Genomic DNA, 17,229 nt, shown 5'->3' with positions numbered 1-17,229 from the left:
CTTATCAGGAATCTCCTGACTGAGACCCGTGGCCGACGACGCTCTTAGTATTCATGCTATATCATTATTGTCCATGCCTCACATGAGTACGGAAGAGGCTCTTGCGAACCTGAAGACCCCGGCACCACGAGCGCTAAATGCCGAATGTATTGACACTGAAATTGACCCTGATTTCCGACCATTTTTGGACAAGCACGAGATCCGACTGGGGTCATGCATCCAAATCTGACGCGCAGATTTTTTTGACGGTTGCTGTAACTCCCGTCGACGTCGGTTGTGATAATCACGATACATCAATATTGGGATGGACAACGTCTATGCTAAGTAATTGAGTTCATTTGACTCTGCACTTTTACTCTACACACTTGCAGAGTTGGCAATACATATTATGTAGTACGCTGGAATTATGTCATCCTCTTTCCCCTTGTGTGGACCTGTCGCGATTTATTACTCATTTCTGCTTACACCTTTCCTTCCTCTTTCCCTTTTTGTGCTCTTCCTTCTAATTCATTATTCTCCGCTTATGCTCATGTCCATTACATAATTCGCTCTTCCCCGCACCACATACCACTCACTCCCACATTAGGCAGGACTCCATCCTCGCATTCGTTGCATGACTTGCCTGCCAACAACATTTGAAGACCCCAAATCTGCGATGCATTTAACGAATATGATTAGTTTCAGTTTCTTGGCTCAAATTGAATCCTGGTCTAACTGCACCCATTCCCACATCGGCATCCCAAAACCTGATCAGTAGAAGGGCTTCGACTTTCTCCCCCCCCTCCGACTTCCATGATGCCTTCTGGAACACACATAATCGCTCTGGCTCAATCATTCTGGGAAAGCGTCCGCTATATAATTCACACTGCTTACTATGGAGACCCATGCAACCTGTTCCTCTTATCTTCGAATTGTTCTGCTTCAGCGTTGTAAGGGAAAAGACAAGGAAGGAAAGGGAGAAAGGAAAGAGAAAGATTAAAACGAAGATGAATATTTGTTCATTTGCCTGCTTCTATGCATGTTCTTGAAATGTTTTCGCGATATTGAACATGGGAGTGCCAAACAGCAATGACTTTATATATCCCAACAGAGTGCGATGCAGAGTTGGGGGCGAAGCGCATCAAGCACTCTAGTAACGCTCGGCCAGGCAATAGTAGCTACCTCGCAACAGCTGCATGCTCAATTCAGTTGACTGTGCGGATAATCTTCGTCAAGGAGAATTTGCGGCTTTGATGATCAAAACTAGGGCAGGGGCGCGCTCTCGGCTTTACTAATCCACCTAACCTTTACTACTGCCCTGGAGGCTGTCTGACTTTTTTTCGATGAGGGTGCTTGGGGTTTCTCGAGGGTGAGCATAACGTTCTCCGCTCGAGTGGACATCGTCCAGTAGTTGTCAACACTGATTGCATGTTATAAAGCTTACGACTGACGCCGAGATTGACGGTCTGCGTGGTCATCTCTTTCATGACCTTGTCGTTATCCCTCAGTGGGTTCCAAATGTCCAGACAACAACGGCCGAACGGCGTGGAGCCTCTATGGCTAAAGCTAATGACTGGTAAACCCTTGAAGGCTGGGGGGCCCCCCACGCTGGTCACGCCCCGCATGTTTGGGGACTTGCTCTTCCCATCCCCGGGGAGGAAAGCTGGTGATCGGTGGGCGTATCTTGACATCAACCAAAAAACCTTGTCTGCTCTTCTTGGATGCTTTGAAGCGTTGAATTGCGGGCCAAATCAAGACAAAAGTGAGCAGACCCCTTGCGTAGAGTGTGGGACCAACATGCAGTAACGTTATCTAGTTGTATTGCTTCAATCTTTTCATTTCCGAGGCGTGCTCAATGGGTGGGTGGCGGGGGAAGATACATGGTGAGTGACTGTTATTTTTCTCACGTCACTTATTTTTCACTTCGGACCCCAACGTTACCAGGGCGAAGTCGACAGTATGTGATCGTATACCTGGTTTACAATGCTATGCTCTAGTTATTCATTCTGCTGGCCCAAATTCCATAGGTCTTGGCTCTAGAAGCTCTCGGTTACACGTACCTTTACACCCATGACTGGCAAGAATCGGCTGCAACTTACAGAATCTTCCCTGAACACGTCATTGCTATCCTCATGGAGGACCAGGATATGAGAGACTGTCTCAAAGAGACACGTTGCACAAAAAATAACGAGAACCCATACGGCATGCCCATATGGAAGATTTTCTCATTCTTGTTTTGGCCGATTTACAGTCACCCGCTTGGAAAACAGTGGACGCTCAATCCGGAGCCCTACGGAGAAGAAGCGCACTGGAGAGGAGGAGGGACGCCGCTTTCGTACTCTATCGAGCCATCTTGTGATAAAGTGCAATTTGTGCCCCACTCAGAGCGCGCGAGAGACAAGTATGCTTTGGTCATGACCAAGGCCATGCGAAACTTCCTCCCCGGAGAGACGAACGGATGGGAGATAGACGACTTTAACCACGCCGCCAACGAAACGGGCATCAAGTTCAAAGCTTGCGCCGACCCTGATCCTGAGAGCGACAGATTGGGACCGATCTCCCTCCCGAAATCGGTAGAAAACCTCGGGACGTTAGGGCAGACGGAATTCGTGCAGTTATTGGCGAGGGCGTCGGTGCTTGTTGGGGTTGGAAGACCAGAGACGTATGGGACTTTTTTCAGGGTGTTTGTGGACATGCGCACAATGCTCACCTTCCTTACCAGGTCCCCTACCCCGTACGAAGCCCTATGCCTAGGGATACCATTCATCAATCCTATCCTCCACTGGAATAGGGAAAAGCCGGAACTCAGGGAAGCCTGGGGAGCTCAGCACTCAATGCTGAAGCTGCTTGATCCACCATATGTATACAACGTAAAAAAGGGTGACCGCGAAGGGCTCACGAAGGCTATACAAGCCGCATTAAACGACCCGATTGACAGGTGAGTTTGCGTATCCTAACGTCGCTCTGGTTCACGATGTTTGCGAATCCCCAACGTTATCGCTGAATCCATTTCATTGCAGTTTTGTTTTAGACCGCATGAAGCTGACGTCGATAATCCGGAATGTAGAATCTGTATTGTCGAAAGATTGGCGTACAGAGGCTGAGAAGTCTGCGGCGAGCGGCGTACCTTTGGGAGTGAGTTGTATCGTTCTTCCGCTTACCCATGCATTCTACTGAAGATATATCCTCGATGCAGTCTTTCTTGTTGTGACGGCAGTAAATTGTAGTAATTCCCCGCGCTAACAGCTTTATCACCTCATCTTGGAGTCTTGGACAGATCTTGGATGTGACACTTAATGCAATGTAAACCCATCGCGCCGTCAATAACATAATATACATGGTGTCGGCTTAAGAAGTGCCGTGGGATTTTCGAAGTGCAATTGAGTATGAATTGGGATTTTCCGTTGTTCCTCGCCCTTCCTACTGCTTCAAGTACCAGCGGCCTGGGCGGCCTGTAGGGCAGTTCCTCTGGATTCATGGCCTTAACGCCCGCATACAACACGTAAGCCGTCGACTCGACCGGAGTTCGGGTTTCTGACCATCAAGCGCCGCGACCCTCTTCCTGCACTCCAGGCGCAAAATATCTTTCAAAGCTATCATATGCATCGTGATCGCTTCCGTCGTCCTGTGGATATTTTTGATCAAGGCGCCTTCAGCTCACCCCATATTCTTAAAGCCCTCCAAAGGTGATATTGCAGTACCCAAAGTACTCGATATCTCGAGAGCAGGCAATCCTACAATTTTACGAGATACATTGTTCCCAATCAGGGACAAGCATGAGCATATCCATCCTACTTACATGTACATCGAGGATAATCATGCCTCATTGGCTTCGCTCATGACATGCTTGGAACTGTCGAACTGCAAACCCAATCAGGACAAAGGTGAACCACATTCCATCCCCAGTGACTACAGGCTGATGGGGGCCCCCCAGTCGTGATCTTGCAGTGGTTTCATTTCCGAGGAGCATTGGTAGGTTGGGTTATGGGTGAGAATATTTGGTTCGTTCCTTTACGATTATGTGTGCCGTGCACTGACTTGGTCTCATAGGACGAGGTCTACTGTAGGTGTTTCAATGCGTGGAAGTTGCGCTCTGTAATCATTTAGCTCGTTAGATCTTAGCTCTGGACGATTTAGGCTACACATATCTGTACACGCGGGATTGGTCAGAGACGGCAGCGACGTATCGAATGCTCCCTACCCTCGTCGCCGCCATCTTCATGGACTCAGAAGAGATACACAAATGCCTGGATGAACCGTATTGTGTCAAAACTTCGGACAATCCGTACGGCATTCCCGTTTGGAAGATGTTCGATTTTATGTTTTGGGCCATACACAATCACCCCTTAGGCAAACAATGGACGATCAACCCAGAACCATACGGCCTTTCGGCTGCTTGGCAAGGGGGTGCTACTTATTTTGGCTTCTCCATTGAACCATCGTGCAATACTGTCCCCTTTGTGCCTCATTCCGAGCGTGCAAAAAGGCGAACGGCCTTCATCATGAGCAAGTATATGCGATTTTTTTCTCCGGGGAAGGATACCGCCTGGGAAGTCGATGATTTTGACTATGCTGCAGAGGAGACTGGGATTCGGTATATCTCTGGTGCCAAAGCCGATCCAGCTAATGACCCGCCTGGGCCGATGGCCATCCCGAAGAATCTAGAAAACCTGGGATATCTGAACCAGCAAGAGTTTTTGCAAACACTTGCCCAATCCACCATTCTGATAGGTGTCGGGATGCCCAAGACGTAAGTCATAACTTCGTATCGTGTTATCATGCCATTAACTTATCTGCCCCAATATCAATAGCTCACCAACACCTTATGAAGCTCTTTGTCTCGGCGTTCCATTCATCAACCCTATCCTTCATTGGGATCATAACAATCCCGAAGACCGTGAAGGATGGGATTCGATGCATGGGACTCTGAAACTTCTTGACCCACCGTACGTGTACAATGTCAAGCGTGGAGACAGAAAAGGATTTGCGAAAGCCATCAAATCTGCCATTGAGAATCCAATCGACCGGTAAGCAGTGTCGAACGAAAGTTGCCGTCCGCTCCGCTCGTCCTCGAGTTCTTGTTCCTGACAAAACGGATTTGCATTTGAAAGGTTCGTGCTAGATCGAATGACGCTGTTTAATGTAGAGGAGAGAATGAAGGAATTCTTTGCAAAAGATTGGAAAGCGGAAGCCAAGAACGTTATTGCGGAGAGCAAGCTCTTAAGACCACTTCCTCAAGTGCGCGTCCTCCCACCAAAGGCTGTCATAAGTTGATACTGACCTTGAGTTGCCTTGTAGAGCAACATCGTGTTATAATCAACCTTCATGATGGACTTTGTGTGCGCCCGAATCTGACTTTAGATGTGTGGGGTGGAGACGTTCCCCCCCTTTCTTTTGGGCCTTGTGATGTATTACCTCCTGTCCATTTGTTCTGCCACCGATACCCCAAGCAGAGTATTCGTTAAACAATTTCGTTCCAGGTTCTCACCTACACTCAGGCTATTCACCTACTCCTCTGATTGACTTGGACACACGTATACGTCGCCTTCGCATTATTTGTAGATGTCATTTCCTACTTATACAGTAACGCAGTGATTGAAGCTATATCGTGTGCAAAAGAAGTCTATATTCCACTGCAGAGCAAGGAAGGCGTCATTTGGGCATCACATTTGGGTGCCAGTCCAGGATGTCAGCCCATTTTCCAGGAAGAAGCCTTGAAATTTGTTCCACATCCTTATCCCCTCGTCCAGAGAGAGACTGATGCACAAGTATGGAGATAAGTGGTCGTCTAGAGACAAATCTTTCTCCATGCTTACCACTACAATGTTCTTGTCCTTAGGTAGTGTTTTGGCCACTTGGACCGCACCCCAGATCGCATGAGCGGACTCCAGGGCTACAAAAATTTGTGTTAGATCTAATGGAGGTAAATATAAAATAACGCACCCGGTATGATACCCTCACTCTGCGTCAACAAGCGGAAACCACGTAGAGCTTCCTCATCGTTCGCGACCATATACTCCGCTCGACCTGAGTCCTTAAGCCACGCATGCTCGGGCCCAACCCCAGGGTAATCCAAACCAGCGCTCACGGAATGAGTTTCGACGATCTGACCTGTAGGAGACTGCAGGAGGTAGGTTCGTACGCCATGAAGGACACCTGGAGTTCCGAGAGATAGAGTGGCGCTATGACGGTTCGTGTTGACACCTGGGATGTAAATCATGAGCTAAACATTCCTGCATTCAAGTGACCATAGGAATTTGATACCATCTCCTCCTGCCTCGACACCCACAAGTCGAACACCCTCTTCCTCGATGAAGTCATAAAAAGCTCCAATGGAATTGCTGCCGCCTCCAACACAAGCAACGATAACATCGGGAAGTTTCCCAACAGCTTCGACGAACTGAGACTTGATCTCGCGCCCGATGACCCGCTGATAGTCTCGTACGATGGTAGGGAATGGATGAGGCCCAATGGCGGAGCCAACAAGATAGTGTGTGTTTGAGAGATTGGTCACCCAATCTCTGAAGGCGTCATTGATCGCATCCTTGAGAGTTTGAGACCCTGACTTTACGGGGACAACCTAAATGAAAACAAGATCTAGGCTCATCGTATATGAGGAGACATCCTTGTAACTGACCGTGGCACCTAACATTTGCATACGGAACACGTTGAGCTCCTGCCTGCGCACGTCTTCAGCGCCCATGTAAACGACACACTCAAGACCAAACTTGGCGCATGCAGTAGCGGTCGCCACACCGTGCTGTCCAGCACCAGTCTCTGCAATGATACGCGTCTTCCCGATGCGTTTAGCCAGGATGATCTATGGAATGAATATTAAGGTTATGCCTCAATGGCTGGGAAACAAATACTCGCTTGACCGATGGCGTTATTGATCTTGTGTGAGCCAGTGTGATTCCTAAAAGGAAGTTAGTTGCAGTATGAACCGCTCAAGCTCGGCACCTCACAAGTCTTCCCGTTTAAGCCAAATTCTAGCCCCACCAGTGATCTCAGATAGCCTTTTAGCTTCATAAAGCTGGCTTGGTCGATTGATATACCCGTAGAAACTTTCGAACTCCTTCCAGAACTCTGGGTCAGCCAGCGCGGCCTTATGCGCGGCCTCCAGTTCAATCAAACAGTCAACAAGTGCTTCAGGGGCGTATTGCCCACCAAATTGGCCAAAGCGTGGGGGAGAACGGCATTACTTTCCCCGATCTTCGGTAAATTAGTTACTCCGGCGAGCCCGTTGGGGACATCGCCGTTGGCGGGGATCAACGATGACGGAGATACCTGGGAGTTAACTGTGGGTGACAGCGTCCTTGATGTTTTGGGTTGACCGTGCAAAGTGAGCTCGGAGCAGTGCTGGGTAACCACTTTGGTGATATTGGGCAGATGTGGTCCGGCCTCCCTGATGATGCCCACGAACCGGCTACCAACAACTACGGCATCGGCGCCCGCATCAACGACGGTCTCGAAGTGTTGACGGTTGTACACGCCAAACCCGACTGCAAGTGAAACTGGTGTGTATGCTCGGACACGGGAGATCAGATCGGGAAGGGACGAGTTCATTGACTTATCGGCACTCGAGCCGGTCGTTCCCATCTATTCAAGTCAGTGGAGAGCTTCCGTGCTTGTGCCAATTAACACACCTTAGAAACGATGTAAATAAACGTGTCGGCGATGGAAGCCAAAAACTCGACTCTCGCCAGTGATGTGGATGGGGCAATCAGTGGCACGTAAGATAAACTTGAAAAAAAAAATTAGAGGGAAACCTGGTCCAGCTGAGAATCGCGGCACATACCCATTTGCTAAGCATAGTTGTCTGAACTTTACTGCCTCCTCCGGAGGGAGGTCCACCATAATATAGCCATTTGCCCCTGCCTCAAGGGCATCCTGGACCGCTTTAACTTCGCCATAAGCGAGAATCGGATTATAGTAACCTGCGGCGAATGTCATCAGCTACTGCTGAAAGTCAGGGGGACTCAAAAATTTACCCATGAGAAGTACAGGTGCTTTGAGTCCTTTTTGACGTGCCTCACGAAGCATTTCTAGTGTCGTCGTGTAGTCAATGCCATTTTGGACTGCAATCTGCAAGAGGAGAAAAACCTTTGGTGTCGATGATTACTTCCAGTCTTCATAGATATACGTACGGTATTGGAATCCTGAATGACAGGCCCATCGGCAATAGGGTCCGTGAACGGCATTCCCAACTCAATGATATCTGCTCCACCTGCCTCCATAGCAAGCAGAATCGGTACGGTGGCATCTTTGGTAGGATACCCTGCGGTCACAAACGTGACGAACGCTGGTTGGCCCTAACAGCGAATCGGTGAAAACGTGGCAATGTCTCAACGGAGGGCTCTCACCTCTGCCTTTTTAAAGGCAAATACTTTTTTGATCGCATCAGTCATCTTCTAAGCACTTCCGATGCTCTAAGCAGACTATTGGTGTTTGGGAGATCGAGTGAGGAAAACTAAGATGGGCTCTTTCCCGCTTGGACCTCATATCGGATTTTGCGCGGGAAATATATCATGTGGCCTCACATGATCTTTTGAGTCATCATTGTCCGAGTTATGGGCCTCGACGAGGACCACAGCGAAAACCCGGCACGGGCCTAAACCTTCACGCGGTGCCCCTGTTTAAAACTAATTAGGCCTCTAACATCTGAAGGGAGGAGGACGTGGCCATCGTGGTAATGCCAATCAACCGCAACCCCGTAAGCCCAGAGCCGCACTGGCTGGAGAGATGCAAGAGCGCGGGTGCACGTCCCGCCGTCAAGCCAACCCTTCCTTTTTCTTCTCACCACTACCTTTTTGGGATGACGAGCGCGATAGTGGCAACGCCAATGGTGACCTCCGTAAGCCCAGACGGGACTGGCCAGAGGACTGTGGGTTCAAGTCCCACCGTCACCCCAACCCTTCCTTATTCTTCTCTTCTCCACTACCTTTTGGGATGGTGAGGTGCAATAGTGGTAGCGCCAATGGTAGCCTCCATAAGTCCATGGGCAGGCCGGAGGAGTGCAGGTTCAAGTCCTGCCATCACCCCAACACCCTTCTTCCTTCTTTCTCCACTACCTCTTAGAGTGATGAGGCATGATAGTGGTAATGCCAGGCTGCCATCACCGCAAAACTTTCATTTCTCTCCACTACCTCTTCAACCGACGGCCCCTCCACCGCATGTTTTTATTGAACACATGAGCTGGAAGCCACTTAACACCCTCAGCTGCCATCCTGAACACTGAACCACCAACCGAGACATTACCAAACCCTAGGCCTGGGGTATCAATCCAACAACACATGGAGCCTTGACCCAATTCACCTGCAAGAACTGTGCCCACACACCTCACTTTCTTTGTCACCTTTCTGGGCTTACAGCAGCAAACTGTGTGCCCTGCACCGGGGGTCGCGTGTCTCTTCTATGCACTATTTCTTCACTATGCTTTACATTTCTCCACATCATTTGTTACTATTTTCCAGTGCAGGGGATGCATGTCCTTATGTGTTATTTCTTCACTCCGCTTTACTATCCATACCACCTGATACTCGATGTCTCATCCACCCATTGACACTTAACTCCTCTCCACCTACTACTTTCCAAACATTTTTCACCCACGTCATTATAGTATGGCATATGCCGATAGGCACAGATACGTACTTTAAAATGAATACATCCATCCATCCATCCATCCATTGTCTGAGTTATATTGTTCTATTGTTAGGCTGTGGGAATTTGGGTCTTTGCAGTGTCACTTCACTGTGGCAATATTTTTTTAATATAAGGCTATGGTGCATAAGTATCTCAGACTCGTGTTAGAGATCTAAATTTGTATGTACCTATGGTGTGTAAGTATCTGTGCCAACAGTTAGACAGTTTTTGTAAAGAATAATAAAATCAATCTCACCTCAGACTCATGTTAGAGATCTGAGGGAGAGGGAGTCCAAAAAGCTCCCTTCTTATATGTGAACTATGCCAGTGGTGAGCCTGTTGCATAAAGAAGAAAAATGGGGGTGTAAAGTTCAACCCCCAAACCTCACTTCTGCTGCCAACAATCAATCCCATCCTTGCCACTCCATTGTCAGAACCGATTGTTGATATTCCCACAATAGGGTGATTCACGAAGACACAACTAGGCACAACTAAGTCATAACTAGGACTTCTCAACTTGTACATAACTAAAAAAGTCTTGGCATATATACAACAAAACAGCCAAGTTTTGAGTTGGACCTACTGTACTGGCACGACCAACAACCTCTTCCCATGGCCTCCAGGAGTTGCCAGAGCCATAAATCAATTCAATTTTGATTCAATCCAAGACCTTCGCATGACGTGTGACAGGTTGTTGGTCATGCCAGTACAGTATGCTACCCGAGCCCATTCCTGCTGCATGAGCCCCAACCTCATCCCTACTCTTCTTGAGGACTCCCTGCTCACCCCCCCACTTGCCCCTAGGCTCCCCTATGCTTGGCTGACTCCCCCACAGCCACACCAGCCTCTGTTGGAGATCAACCTCAAAACATGTATTTACATATATGTGTGCCGACAATTCTATTTAGTGGTCTACTCTCATCTGGTCCGACCCTGGCCCTATTGCGGCCTCATCCTATGGTTTTCTATAGCCTCCCCACCCTGAGTCTGCCTCCAGCACTGCACCTAGTGTGACTCTGTGTCAGGGCACAAGCCCTGGGCCTCCATTACATGTAGTCCCATTGTAGATTAGTGTCATGTGACAGGAGACGGGTTGAAACCTATTGCTTATCACCCCATAATACCCACACCTTTGTGACACTTACGGCCTGGTGACCTGAGCAAGCCCCACAGACCTCACACTCTGCAATCACCTACTCTGCCCACTTGGCCCTCACCGGTGAAGGAGAGGATGAAGGAAGGTCAGTTGGGAGGTTCAAGCGAGACCACCACCAAGCTGTTCCCTGGTTCTTTAGTTAGGATGGGGAAGTGTACTAGTGTTATTTATTGTAAATATAGTACCAATCCGAGTGTTTTGGCTAATTCTATTTTTATGGGTTAGTTTTAAAGTTCCTGGGAATTGACTTACAGATAAACCGAGCCCTGCGGAGCTGTTTCTTTATTGGAATTTATTAATTTGTCTAGGTGTAATTCTGTGTAGCGTTGTTTAATTTGGATTTAAACTTGAATTTAATCTTCTACTTGGTGAAGTTTCAAAGATTCTATTCAGTTAATGAATTTGGATTGTGTCTGGAGTGTCCCTTGAGTTTGTTTTATTTTTGTCTTATTTTATTGCTTGTTTTAACAGTAGCAAAATAACTGTTTTGTGTTTACACTTTGAAATCTGGAGTGTTAACCAGCTCTCCTCTTGAAATATCTACTTAATATTTCTCTCCTTTATTGCTGCCTTTTCCTACAGTGGCAATCTTAACTGTATATCACTTTTTCGCACTGGAGTGACAACCAGAAATGCTTGAGAAAAATAATACTCTATTTTCTTACTTCTCTAAGGGGGGCGAAAAGTCGCAGAAAGGGTCTCCCTTTTATACTCCTTGGGTCGCCTTCCTTTTTCATGCTCTACCTTCTATTTACAGGATTTATTTACAGTGTATTTTTCTCAAACTGAATAAAAAATGAAATTTTCATGCTATAGTTCTACTGTGGTCAGACTGCGCCTAGAATTCTTATTGTCCTCCCTCGCCTAAGCTATTTTAATGGTTAATTGGAACTTGACTGTGCTGTATTTGTCGCAGTTACCTATTTCAAATTCTCTATATATACCATTAAATTTGCTATGACTCGATGATTCTGAATTCAAATTTCGCATTATTATGCGTACGGCTGTGCTGAGACCTTCAGCTGATTTATTCCAATTTTATTTACTTAAAATGAGACTGAAATGATAAATGAGTGAATTATTCAGGTTTAAAACTGAAAGAAAAAGTTGCTAGTAGTCAAGCATTACTCAAATGAATGTGTTATAGCTCTCCACTTCATTAGAACATCATTCCCTAAAATTCCCGCCATGGTCCGTTGTAGTTTAGTGGTTTTCGTGAATTTCGCTCATATTCCCTGATTCCCTTTTGTATTATCACATTCTAATCCTCCATATGTATTGTTGGTTGTTATAGTAGGTTGTCCTTGAAGATATCATATTTTTATCTATTTTATTTAGGACTCTGGACCTCTTGAAGCTGTCTTCCCATGCGTTTTCAGGTTTCTAACTTCATGTCCTTGTATCTCATTCATTTCTGGATGTTTTCTCACGTTCTTGGTATCATAAATTTTTATTTATTCCCACCTTTCCAATGGTACTAAGATTGTGTCCTATTTCCTGGTATTCGTTGAGTTAGCAAAGATTCGCGTGCACATTCGGTAATCACATGCATCGTTCCCATAGTCGTTCGTATGCGGGAGCCGTTTTCGTTTAATTGTTCAGGATTCATGATATGTGTGGGTGTTTATTTCTTTCATATGGGCTTCTGTGATTTATTTCAGATTTTTCCCTCATGATCTAAAGTTGTTTTGCACTTTCCGTGCTTTGTTTTGACCAGGCTCTTCCTTATTTGGACGGAAATTGGTCTTCACGATCTGCCGAAGTGCGGATCTTGGTTCCGACGGCCGGTTCCCTGCACATCGCCACCCTCACGTGTCATTACACATGATGCGGATTTCTATATTCCCGTCATGGGTATAGCTTCACAACGGCTGGACCGTTTGGGCTGAAAATTTGCATATCTATAGTTCCCCATTTTTAATAATTTCTGTGTAAATTTCGTTGTATGTTTTAATTATGGATCCTATGAAAACATCGTCTTTTCCCTGAGCTCGGACTTTTAATGTCGCTATTCCCATTATTGGATATCTCATTAACGCATGATCCTTTTATTATGAAACTTTGGGAGGATTAAGTTTAGATCCCTTCCTTTCTAATGGGCTATCAAGCTTGTCTCGGTCGTTACTAGTTAATCTTCGCGCTTGCCTTTTAGACATTGTCCTCGTTTTGCAGGAGTTTTAGTCATATCTCCGTCGTTTATGGGTAGTTGTCAGGGACTCGTCCGGGGTCGAGGGGGTCCGGGTATAACGTCCGGGACCGAGAGCCTGGCGGGGGGCAGATCGGGCGTGCGTACTGACAGGCCCGATGTGGGACAGCGGTCCCTGGCCACTTAGACTGAAGTGGAAAGTTGTTATTATTATTAAAGGAGAAATATTGTACTACTTACCTGAAGTGGAAAGTTGAGAAGAAGGCTACTTCTTCGGTTCCCACTTCAGGTTCGTTTATATACATGCGGCTTGGATCACATGACGGGTGCCACGTCACCCTCGCACACAGCCGTAACCACCCGGGTGTCTCCGTGGGAGATCCCGAGGGTATCCGGTGCAGGCGCGCGTGCTGGGCACAGCGGGAAGTCGCCCGAGGTGCCCGGGCCGGGTACATGGTGGGCGCGCTGCAGATGGGTCAGTTGTACATTGATACAGAGAAAGTCGTCCGTGTAGAATAAAGAGAGAATAAAGGAGAAGTAAGATAAGGAGAAACTGAGGAGGGGAGGATGAGGGGGAAGAAGGGAAAGGGGGAGGAGGTAAGGAGGGGTGGACCGGCGGGGTACCGGGTCAGGTTGGGCCGGGTGGAGCCGGGTCAGGCGGGTGTGCCCTGACAGTAGTTTCCCCTGTAATTACTCTCATTGGGTCCGTTTGGGGGACATCTACATTTCCTATTATAAACACGACTTTGACTTTTGCATTAGTTCCTGAGGAATCTTTGTTCTGTGGTACTTCCATCCTTGGCTACGTGTGTGGACGTGGGAAAGTAGTTTTTGTGGAGGTTCTCTGGTTATTTTTATAGTCAAATCTTGGTTGATTGTCCTAATTCTTGGTTTAATATTTGCTATAAATTCCCCCGAGAATTCTGTCTTGTTGGTGGTAAGCTTGAAGTATTTTTGCTATTTTTCTTTCTTTCGATTTATCGTGCATAGTCATAATAATTCGTAAAAATTCGTAAAATTCGTTAAAATTCAGGTCCTTCTATTTTCTCATATCTACTTGTTGTATGAGGTTTTGTGATTTATCTGGCATATTTCCATAATGGGTTTCCATAGTGTGGCCGTTATTTCTCCTACACCGGGCCGTTACCATTCCTGTGCCCGACTCCAGCCCAACTCCGAGTCCAGTGCCGATACCATTGCCATTGTTGCTATCACAGCCCTACACCCCTTTGTTTATTTATCTGTTATTGTTTGTTTTGACCCTCGGTCATTGCCAGCTGCTGTGTGGCCAACCCTGCTCTTTGTTCCCTTTTGGTTCTGGACCCTTCGGCCTTTGGCCTGGGTCCGCTTCTATTCATTTCCTCTTCCTATATATATACTGTATGATACATTATAGTACTCTAGCTCTAATATTGACTTGATCACAACTCCCCAGGTTCTGACCCCAACAAGGCAACCCCAGTGAGTATGAAATGAGGGCCAGGAGACAGCTAGGGGGCACAGTGTGTTGATGAGTGACTTGTGATCTTGGAGCTGGACTATGAGTAAATACTCAGTCTCAGCCAATATGCATGAAGAACTGAATATATTACCTATGAGTAAATACTAGAGGTAATATACATAATATAAGTTACAATGATAAAACAATGAGGGAATGTAACTAACTTCAGTCTCAGTCAATATGCATGAAGAACTGAGGGAAAAGGAAATGAATTCAAATGAATGAATATATCTGTGGCCTGGCATGGATTAGTCTGAAATAATATAAAAGAGAAAAGGTGTTGTGACTAAGAAGTCACATGGTGAATTCTGGGCAAGTTGCTCTCCCAGAATGTTCCCATGCTAATGCAGGAATGTGGCTGTCCAGGCCAACTCCACTGGACATAGCACACAGATCTCCAACACAGTGCTCCTTTAGAGTTGCTGAGGCCAAATGCCCTACCCTCGGGCCTTGTTTGTGGCATTGCAGCTTATAGTGGCCCACAATGGCGACCCTCAGTGCCGACCCTGGACCCATATCTAACAAGAATTTCCTTAGCTCTGTCCAACTGCAGATCCAAAATCATGTGAGAACTGCACAGTTTCGGACTTGCCCCTCCATGGCTGGGCAGACTACAAAGTGAAAATCTGAAAGGTTGCTTACTATTTTGGGGACGGTAACGTTCCGTTCCCCCGTTCGCCTCAGGCCTCAGTAGGTCCGTCTAAACATAAGCTTTAATGAGCTGTATATTCAACGGGGTAGAGGTAAAAAGGCTACCGGGCCTTTACAACTACTCCGAGGTATATATATGTAATTTACATATCTCGGCACAAATAAATAAATAAATAAACACATCACTATAATGGGAATTATAGTGATGCAACATAATATAAATATCACTATAATCGGAATTATAGTGAAGTAAGGTTAATCCCTTACAAAATCCAACATTGCTGACTGTAAGGAGTGGTAACCCCACCCCTTATTTCCCAATTTCCTATTGTATAATTGTCTTCTAATAAACATGTATATACAATGTACATACAATAGTGTGGGAAAGTGGAAAGAGCAACTTAGCCTTTTCCTCCCACAACTGTTGCAAATACAACTTCATACAAGTTAGTTTTGTTGACAGCCTGAGGAACTAGGCTAACCAGGGTTGGTACCTACACCAACCCCCTACACTGACTCCTCAGCAAATCCACCCCATTCCAAGCATGAAAAAAAAGTTCCTGGGCTAGAACCTGAGCCACCAGCCACCACTGAGCCATTACCAGCACTCCCAAAAACCGAGAATGAATCTTCCTGACTGTCAGGGATCGGCCCCTGACCCCGCTGTCAGGGCACCCAACCACACCCCAGAACCACCTTCCCAGACTTCCCCCACTTCCCAGACCTCCCCATCCCTACATATCTCTCACAACTTCAGCCCGCATGTGAGCCCGTGGGAAAAATCACGTGGGTCAAGGTGAGCAACTCGCCTTAACCCATGTGACACCTTTTCCGAGTCGCGGGAACATGCTCGGCTTCTACCCGGAGTCACGTTATGAACTGTACAGTACACTTCCCTTTTATAGTAGCCAAGTGGGGAATAGGGAAACTTACCCTTCTTCTCAACTCAATCCCTGCTTAGGCAAGTTGTAGTTACCCTCTGTAATACATGACAACTCAATCCCTGCTTAGTCCCTTCAGTGAGTTTGAGGAGCTGAGGACAGGGTCTAGCGCCCAACCACCCGGAACACCGCACACACCCAGGCCTGAGGTCGGACTGTCCCTGATCGAGGACCGAGCCCTGACACTGACATGTGCTTTGGCTCGGCAATTCACACTGGACAGACTGTCTAGTTGCTTTTATTGTTGAGAACACTAACATCTGCTTGAAACTGTTTGGGATTCTACCAAGTTGGCTGCATCTGAAGATAGGTGTCAGGGCACAGCCCCTGACCCCACACACCCTCAGGTACCCTTCCCCCATTTTCTCCTATTTTTCCCTTCACTGTTCCACAATGCCGCATGCATGCAGACCCGTGGGAACGTTCTGGGCGAGTTACTTGCCCAGAATCTTCCCACGGGGGGGTGCCAATTATGGAAAGTCGGCAAAGAGCTGAAAACTGTATAGTTCCTGACTCCCATTTGTAGCGGCTTCACAGGAGGTTGAGAAGGTTTCAACTCATTTCCTGTGAAGGCAAGTGTAACTACCTCCTCCCTAAATGCGCAGCAACTCATTTCCTGTGAAGGCTGGGGCTAGCCCCCTCAGTGAGTTCGAAGATCTCGGACTGGGACTAGATACCCCAGCGACTAGGAGGATCCCCCTGGGCCCATTGTGGAACAAGGGCCGGGCCCTGACAGCAGAAGAAGGGTTAAACCTAGTTGCACCCCCCACCCCGATGTCATTAGAGGAACAGATTGCAGAGCTGACACGCCAGCTCCGGGACCTCCAGGCCCAGCTGACCACTCAAGGGCAACCTGCAGCCATAGCACCTCCACCCCTCCATCATGCCCCAGTCCCAAAACCGCCTAAAGTGGCTGCCCCCACCCCATTCTCCGGGTCCCAAGATGACCTAGACCGTTTCAAGGCCGAGTGCGGGCTCTACATGAGCATGCGGCACACGGAGTTCCCAGACAAATGCAGCCAAGTCCTATTCATCCTCTCCTACATGAAAGGAGGCACGGCAGGGCCATGGGCTACTCAACGAATCAACACCCTCCTGGCCCCAGGGGCCCCAGCCACTACCTTCGATGACTTCGCTGCGGAGCTGGACTCTATGTTTGCTGACCCCAACCGCCAAGCCACTGCCCGCCAGAAACTTGTCTTGCTCCGACAGG

The 17,229-nt window shown here is 47.4% G+C and overlaps 5 protein-coding genes across 5 annotated transcripts; 4 read left to right on the top strand and 1 right to left on the bottom strand.

Annotated features, from left to right (window-relative positions):
- Positions 1-1,284: 1,284 nt before the first annotated feature.
- Positions 1,285-2,327, top strand: EI90DRAFT_3028334 (uncharacterized protein). Its single transcript, XM_039058050.1, has 4 exons — positions 1,285-1,348; positions 1,419-1,741; positions 1,796-1,862; positions 1,924-2,327. The coding sequence occupies exons 1-4, from the start codon at positions 1,323-1,325 to the stop codon at positions 2,051-2,053; spliced, it is 546 nt and encodes a 181-aa protein (XP_038924006.1). The 5' UTR covers positions 1,285-1,322; the 3' UTR covers positions 2,054-2,327.
- EI90DRAFT_46274 (uncharacterized protein) lies at positions 1,949-3,190 on the top strand. Its single transcript, XM_039067655.1, has 3 exons — positions 1,949-2,917; positions 3,011-3,114; positions 3,176-3,190. Exons 1-2 carry the CDS (start codon positions 2,112-2,114, stop codon positions 3,081-3,083), a joined length of 879 nt encoding a protein of 292 aa, XP_038924005.1. The 5' UTR covers positions 1,949-2,111; the 3' UTR covers positions 3,084-3,114; positions 3,176-3,190.
- Positions 3,191-3,507: 317 nt separating this feature from the next.
- Positions 3,508-5,594, top strand: EI90DRAFT_46056 (uncharacterized protein). The gene is made up of 7 exons (XM_039067651.1): positions 3,508-3,863; positions 3,914-3,980; positions 4,030-4,042; positions 4,095-4,729; positions 4,791-5,006; positions 5,091-5,217; positions 5,278-5,594. Exons 1-7 carry the CDS (start codon positions 3,779-3,781, stop codon positions 5,293-5,295), a joined length of 1,161 nt encoding a protein of 386 aa, XP_038924004.1. The 5' UTR covers positions 3,508-3,778; the 3' UTR covers positions 5,296-5,594.
- On the bottom strand, positions 5,507-8,488 carry EI90DRAFT_3278538 (bifunctional tryptophan synthase TRP1). Its single transcript, XM_039066618.1, has 14 exons — positions 8,343-8,488; positions 8,127-8,291; positions 7,971-8,064; positions 7,778-7,916; positions 7,626-7,722; positions 7,267-7,578; positions 7,182-7,191; positions 6,945-7,125; positions 6,853-6,895; positions 6,617-6,799; positions 6,244-6,559; positions 5,923-6,183; positions 5,796-5,872; positions 5,507-5,736 (listed from the first exon to the last, which is right to left on the bottom strand). The coding sequence occupies exons 1-14, from the start codon at positions 8,385-8,387 to the stop codon at positions 5,632-5,634; spliced, it is 2,028 nt and encodes a 675-aa protein (XP_038924003.1). The 5' UTR covers positions 8,388-8,488; the 3' UTR covers positions 5,507-5,631.
- Positions 8,489-8,915: 427 nt separating this feature from the next.
- EI90DRAFT_3028327 (uncharacterized protein) lies at positions 8,916-9,831 on the top strand. Its single transcript, XM_039058049.1, has one exon. The coding sequence runs from the start codon at positions 9,394-9,396 to the stop codon at positions 9,787-9,789; it is 396 nt and encodes a 131-aa protein (XP_038924002.1). The 5' UTR covers positions 8,916-9,393; the 3' UTR covers positions 9,790-9,831.
- The last annotated feature ends 7,398 nt before the right edge of the window (positions 9,832-17,229 follow it).

The sequence above is a fragment of the Cantharellus anzutake genome, assembly GCF_015039405.1.
Source record: "Cantharellus anzutake strain C23 chromosome Unknown EI90scaffold_1, whole genome shotgun sequence".
Taxonomy (NCBI): domain Eukaryota; kingdom Fungi; phylum Basidiomycota; class Agaricomycetes; order Cantharellales; family Hydnaceae; genus Cantharellus; species Cantharellus anzutake.
Note: the sequence above shows the minus strand (reverse complement) of the source record. Positions and strands in the feature narration are given on the sequence as shown.

Coding starts and splice junctions, on each gene's coding strand:
- EI90DRAFT_3028334 (XM_039058050.1), top strand. CDS start 1,323: ATGAGGGTGCTTGGGGTTTCTCGAGG. Junction 1,349..1,418: donor GTGCTTGGGGTTTCTCGAGG/GTGAGCATAACG, acceptor CATGTTATAAAG/CTTACGACTGACGCCGAGAT. Junction 1,742..1,795: donor CGGGCCAAATCAAGACAAAA/GTGAGCAGACCC, acceptor AACGTTATCTAG/TTGTATTGCTTCAATCTTTT.
- EI90DRAFT_46274 (XM_039067655.1), top strand. CDS start 2,112: ATGGAGGACCAGGATATGAGAGACTGTCTCAAAGAGACACGTTGCACA. Junction 2,918..3,010: donor TTAAACGACCCGATTGACAG/GTGAGTTTGCGT, acceptor GTTTTGTTTTAG/ACCGCATGAAGCTGACGTCG.
- EI90DRAFT_46056 (XM_039067651.1), top strand. CDS start 3,779: ATGTACATCGAGGATAATCATGCCTCATTGGCTTCGCTCATGACATGC. Junction 4,730..4,790: donor GGTGTCGGGATGCCCAAGAC/GTAAGTCATAAC, acceptor CAATATCAATAG/CTCACCAACACCTTATGAAG. Junction 5,007..5,090: donor ATTGAGAATCCAATCGACCG/GTAAGCAGTGTC, acceptor TGCATTTGAAAG/GTTCGTGCTAGATCGAATGA.
- EI90DRAFT_3278538 (XM_039066618.1), bottom strand. CDS start 8,387: ATGACTGATGCGATCAAAAAAGTATTTGCCTTTAAAAAGGCAGAG. Junction 6,896..6,944: donor TGGCTTAAACGGGAAGACTT/GTGAGGTGCCGA, acceptor ACTTCCTTTTAG/GAATCACACTGGCTCACACA. Junction 6,184..6,243: donor TGTCGAGGCAGGAGGAGATG/GTATCAAATTCC, acceptor TTTACATCCCAG/GTGTCAACACGAACCGTCAT.
- EI90DRAFT_3028327 (XM_039058049.1), top strand. CDS start 9,394: ATGCACTATTTCTTCACTATGCTTTACATTTCTCCACATCATTTGTTA.